This window comes from Bradysia coprophila, unplaced genomic scaffold, assembly GCF_014529535.1.
Source record: "Bradysia coprophila strain Holo2 unplaced genomic scaffold, BU_Bcop_v1 contig_339, whole genome shotgun sequence".
In the NCBI taxonomy this organism is placed as follows: Eukaryota; Metazoa; Arthropoda; class Insecta; order Diptera; family Sciaridae; genus Bradysia; species Bradysia coprophila.
This window is the reverse complement of record NW_023503598.1, coordinates 650,382-655,993: the sequence shown is the minus strand read 5'-3', so window position 1 is coordinate 655,993 and position 5,612 is coordinate 650,382. Positions and strand designations below refer to the sequence as shown.

Genomic DNA, 5,612 nt, shown 5'->3' with positions numbered 1-5,612 from the left:
TTTCTTCTTTTAAAATTTATTTTTGAGAAATGTCGGAAAGGTGGTAAAGTATCCATACCTGAATCGTAATATTTATTTTTGAGTTCCGTCAATTTGGCATATATGTTTCGAGTAAGGCCACAGTTGGACGCTATATTGACGATTAGACAACATTGCCCTAATATTTGTCCAACGAAATGGCGTTTCCATAGCTGTCTACAGCGGTGAATTCATGAATTGATTTTGCCTCTTTGTAAAAATCTGGTGATGCCATTTTGATCTGGAAAAGCAAAGGGTTTCGTCATCAATTTATCAGTTGACTTATGGAAATTCATTGAACGAAACCTCATTCCACATCGTAAGAAGAAATCGTCAGAAACAGTGTCAGTTTTTAAAGTTATAATTTAAGAGATTTCAACTATCTCTTTACTCTGTAAAGTCAATCTGATAGACTTCAATAAATTTGGCATCAATCGACAAATCCTCATAATTCAATTAGGAACCACTCAGCAAAAAACGTCGTTGGAGTCGAGGGGAAACAACTATGGCGAATGGTGGGACAGGCTCGGGCGAATAAATGTGCGAGCAAAGCGAAATGTAAACGAATCAAGGGAAAATAATGGGCGAATGGTGGGACAATATTTTCCATTGTTGTTTCCCCCTCGGTTGGAGTTGAATAAGAAACTGATCCACTATTCAACAACGGGCTAACAATTTTTGTGTGGAGGAGAAAGTTATCGATTTTAGCGTGTCACACTTTTCTCCCCTTGTCGGAGCTCATCTATTGACTGACTGTCCACCTTTTTGTCGACTAAAAATTTAGTGAAAATCTATTTCAAAGCACTTCCTAGTGTCTGCTTGTACTTCAAATACTTATGTGTCCACTCCACTCAACAAAAAGTACTCCGTGAGAGAGCCGTGAGAGAGTGAGCTGTCAAATAAACAAAGAAAAAATTGAAAAAATTCAATTTTGTCTCTCACCTCACACGGAGTACTTTTTTGGTAAGAGGAGACTAAGCATTAAGAAAATAGGTGTTTGTCATCACACAGGTACGATATGATAACCTTGATTATACCTTTATCATGCTCGACGGCAAGTTTATTTTTACAGACATTTCGAACAGATTACGGGGTCAAAGAGAACTTTCATTAATTTAAAATTCAACTACTATTGACTGTCATAATTCATAGACTGTACTAAGTCGAATCGATACAGCGAGTTCGTGGTGATCGTTCTGAACGCACTGGAAAATGAATTATTAACTCGCCAATGGAGTAATTGGACAATTAGTTTCTCAATTCTAAAAGATCAAGAAATTACAGTCAATGCTTTGCATCGAGTGACATTTAACATTCGATTGCTTACTGAAAGAAATTGCGCGACATCACAACACCCACCGGTTGATTTGGTTCACTCAAAAATGTAAACATTGTCACAATGATCGAGAATGATTGTTTCATTAACGAGAAATTTAGTCTGATTGAGAGGAAAATCTACTGGCATTTCACGACAAAACGGCCAGAGAAAGCAGCCAATGTGAAATTGCTACATAATCGTAAAAAATTGTTACACTTACTGTTGTCGAAGCTGGACAGCTTTGTAAATTTACAGCAGTAACAACAAGTAAGAGACTGATCGGAACGAAGAGTACTCGTTGACTGATGACCCGACGGTTTGTAAACACCGAAGGAATATATTTTCTGAAAGTCATGCGTACCTATCTTAGACAAATTGTCGTTCAATATTCTTAGCTGGAAATGAATTTGTGTGATAGGAAAACACTCACTAAATGCTTCGTCGACTATCACTGTATTATAAGAACGGCAATGTTTTCATAAAGACCTTTGGTCAATCTATTTTATCATTATTTTTTCTTGTTTTTAATTTTGTTTTGCTTAAGATGTAAGCTGTCATGTCAGCGTTGCCAATGACATCTATTGACAATTTAGATTAACAATGTAGATAGATTCTAACGTTGACGTTTTTGAATGAAATTTAAGGGCCAGTACACAGTTCGTGAGACTGTGAGGTTTATATCATCCATGAAAAATGCGACAGGTGACTCGTAAATTTTCTGTCAATATTTTTTAATCATTTTGCATGCGGATCTACATCAACACATTTACAATTCGCTCAGAATTTTCATGAGAAAATTTTAAGGGTTTCGAAAAACATCTTCTGGAACATATTCTTCCTCTTGTAAGTACATGAGTCTGCTATGAAAAATTTGAGCGAATTGTAAAGTGCAAAAACCAGTACGTTTTCTGCACACCAAAACTTCATCTGAGAACTAACTTTGTGTAGTTCGTTCGTGAAATCCGTCTGTATTTATTAAGCATTCTTCACTTAACTAAGTATTCAACTTAAAGGACATACCATTGAGGCTAAATAAAGTCGGAATAAATTAAAAACAAACTCCCCGATGTAACGCTTCTGGCATTAACACTCGCATGTCAGACGTCAAAAGGCTTCCAAATTTGGCTTGACTCCTGTCCATACGAAAGAATTGTAAAGCCCAAATATTCCTATAAGCCTCCCAATATTTGCTTTGTTAATACCAGAAGCAGTGCCATGACTCAATTTTTAGCTGGATGATGAATGGGCTCAATTATTCTTCACAAAAACCCGAAAGTAGGAAATAAGTGATAGAGAAATCACCTCGATCCTCAAAATGTAGGGACCATGATGGGGCCAGCAGAAAAACCGGATGGAAGTTGGGGAGGTAAGGGCTAGAGAAATCATCTCGAATCCCCAAATCCGGGAATTCTTATTGTTTGACGTCGATGTGTTGTTCGATGAATTTGTAATGCTTATTCCTTTTGCTGCAAAGTGATCAAAGTAAAAAAAGGCACAGCCGCCAAAATTTACAAATTCTGTATCCCATTTAATTCCCATCGTGAATAGAAAACATGATTTGCTCTTACAAATCGTTTCTACATTGACAGCCACACAATGGCTGCAACGGTGTGCTCACGAACCGCATCGAGCACAAAGTGCATCTTAACATTCTTTTGGGTCGTCCTTCCACAGCCGCTTGACAAGTTAATCGTTCAGTGAGCGTCGTTGATGGTTGTTTTATTTCCGCAAGCTTACAAAATTCAATCGCCTTTCTTCTGGCCAGACGTGATGTGATTGACGTTGATGTTGAACATTTGATTATGGTTCCTGATGTCTTCCGCATTGTTAAACGAGTTAAGACAACCTATAGCCGAATAGTTAGACATTTTCTAATTTACGTTGTTCTTCCTTACCTGTGGTCTGCCTGGCGTACCTTGCAAAACGGATTCCACTGTTGGACAACGGTTGTAATCTTAAATAAGAATTTTTCTTTATTTTAAATACGAAATTGGTTAAAATTTTTGCATTTTTACCCGATAAGCTTTTCATTGAATGAGACTCTGCCGAAACGGAATCTGCCCAGTTTGGCTCGTCATTATTCACCTGTCCTACTACAGTAATACTTGTTGAACCAGCAACTTGATTATCTGTGATTGGCACACTCTGCTTATTTACAACCATATCAACAGACATATTGGCTGGCTCTGCCTCTGCATTCGTTGGTTCAAGGAGTAAAGTGTTGTTCCCGGAAGTATCTTCAATAGAAAATCCGCTCATTTTTTCTTCCAATTGTTTCTTCAACTCTTCAACGACATCATCGTGCATCCTTTCCTGTCTTTGCACCAGCTTAAATTTGGCAAAAATTTCTTTTTTCTGTTCACTCGTCGACTCGATCTCCTGTCGCAGGAGCTTCAGTTTTGTTTGTTGTTTTTCGTGTCTCTGTTTCAATTCGTTCAGTTCACGTTCAAAATTGTCACGTTGAACCTGAACCTGCAACAATTTTCCTTCGCTTTCAAACTTCTCGCTGACAGCCAACTCAAGTTGACTTTCCAGAATTTTTTGGCTCGCCTCCAGACGTTCAATTTTGTTAGCCGACATTCTGGTCGCTTTTTGATTGTCATTGATGACGCGAGCAACATAATTGGAAAGACGAACGAAATCGGCGTTGGATTCTGTCAGATTTCGACGAAGGTTTTCTGTAAATTCAAGTTTGATGATTAAAATGATCAAATAAAAGCGACAAATGAGTGGCGTTACCAATGTTTTCATCAGTATTTTCCATTATTGTTGCATTTGATCTAGAAGCTCTGTTGCGTGTAGCTTGAAAATTTTCTCGTGTTGTAACTTATGCGATGAACTACACAACAAAAGTCTTTATATTACGGATTTTTAAAGTTGTAGGGGGACTACGACCTTGTTCTACAGTGACTAACATTCTAAACTCATCCATTGTATGGAACTTTAATTTTTCAATGTTTTTTTGAGGTTTGTAGTGTTTAAAATGGCAAATGTTAGTGATATTTGTTTGTTGCTCTTCGTACTCATGGTATGCGGAAAGTCGTGGCCCAGTGCCGAAAAAAGTCACAAAGTAATCCGGAAAGTCGAGTAAAGTTACTTCACGAAAGTCACGGAAAATATCGGAAAATCACGAAAAAGCCTAAAGTCCGAAAATTCCGGATTTATTCAAAACGTCACGGAAAGTAAAAGTCCTTTTTACATTTACAATCTAGTTATATCGTGATAAGCTTGCTGTTTGTAAAGGTTTAAGAGCAACGTATGCTTAGCCAAAACTTGTCTCTTCCAAGGTTGTTGAAATTGTCAATGGTCATCCAGATGGAAGCCGATACAACATCACTATCAAATTTTCGGTATGTTTGGGACTAAATCTACCTTGCCCGTTTCTCTTCTCTATACTCATTGAAGAGTATAACCTGAAGTGAATCATAAATCGCCGATACGTGAAGCAATCGTCTCCTTCTCGTCTTTTCTACCTCTTAACACATTCATTCCTGAACCCAATACCACATTTGTTGTCTTAAGAAAGAAATACGCACAGGAGTTTAGAGGGTCTACGGATTATCTGTGCAAGAAAAGAAATTTCGGCCATTGATCCATCGTTCACTCAGAGTCTCAGCGCCAGTTTTACACCATATTCAAGACTTCAACCGAGCTAAAACAGAACAATAAAAACCGCGAAAGAAGGGCCACATTCTAAGTCCAAGTACAGTCAAATCCGCGTAAAAACGCAAGAGCGAATTAAACAAAAACAAAAAATCGTCCGAGTCTCATTTATCCCTAGAGTACCTAGAGACTGTACTTGGACTTAGAATGTGTCCCTTCTGTCATGGTTTTTATTGTTTTTATTGTTCTGTTTAACTGGATTGAAGTCTTGAATATGGTGAAAAACTGACGCTGAGACTCTGAGTGAACGGTGGATCAACGGACGAAATTTCTTTTCTTACACAGATAATCCGTAGGCCCTCTAAAAACCCCTGTGCGTCTTTCTTAAGACGACAGGTAAAAGAGTCCATTCTCATTGCGAGATGTATCAGATCCGAGCATTGTTTTAACTGTATTTCTATATACAGATGTGGTATTGGGTTCAGGAATGAATGTCTTAAGAGGCAGAAAAGACGAGAAGAAGACAATTGCTTCATGGATCGGCAAATTATGATTCACTTCAGGTTATACTCTTCAATTAGTATATAGAAGAGAAACGGGCAAGGTAGGTTTAGTCCCAAACACACCGAAGAAAGAATGCGTTTATGTTGCAACTATGTTTGCTTCTGTGGAT

General features: G+C 37.9%; 1 protein-coding gene and 1 long non-coding RNA gene across 2 annotated transcripts; both read right to left on the bottom strand.

Annotated features, from left to right (window-relative positions):
• Positions 1-115: 115 nt before the first annotated feature.
• On the bottom strand, positions 116-1,901 carry LOC119079852. Its single transcript, XR_005088241.1, has 3 exons — positions 1,767-1,901; positions 1,557-1,680; positions 116-259 (listed from the first exon to the last, which is right to left on the bottom strand). It is a non-coding gene; the product is annotated as an uncharacterized LOC119079852 (long non-coding RNA).
• A 973-nt stretch (positions 1,902-2,874) lies between these two features.
• LOC119079832 (chromatin assembly factor 1 subunit FSM-like) lies at positions 2,875-4,163 on the bottom strand. Its single transcript, XM_037187898.1, has 4 exons — positions 4,076-4,163; positions 3,352-4,014; positions 3,232-3,290; positions 2,875-3,182 (listed from the first exon to the last, which is right to left on the bottom strand). The coding sequence occupies exons 1-4, from the start codon at positions 4,098-4,100 to the stop codon at positions 2,901-2,903; spliced, it is 1,029 nt and encodes a 342-aa protein (XP_037043793.1). The 5' UTR covers positions 4,101-4,163; the 3' UTR covers positions 2,875-2,900.
• Positions 4,164-5,612: the final 1,449 nt, after the last annotated feature.

Coding starts and splice junctions, on each gene's coding strand:
- LOC119079832 (XM_037187898.1), bottom strand. CDS start 4,100: ATGGAAAATACTGATGAAAACATTG. Junction 4,015..4,075: donor AAATACTGATGAAAACATTG/GTAACGCCACTC, acceptor TTGAATTTACAG/AAAACCTTCGTCGAAATCTG. Junction 3,183..3,231: donor GTACGCCAGGCAGACCACAG/GTAAGGAAGAAC, acceptor ATTCGGCTATAG/GTTGTCTTAACTCGTTTAAC.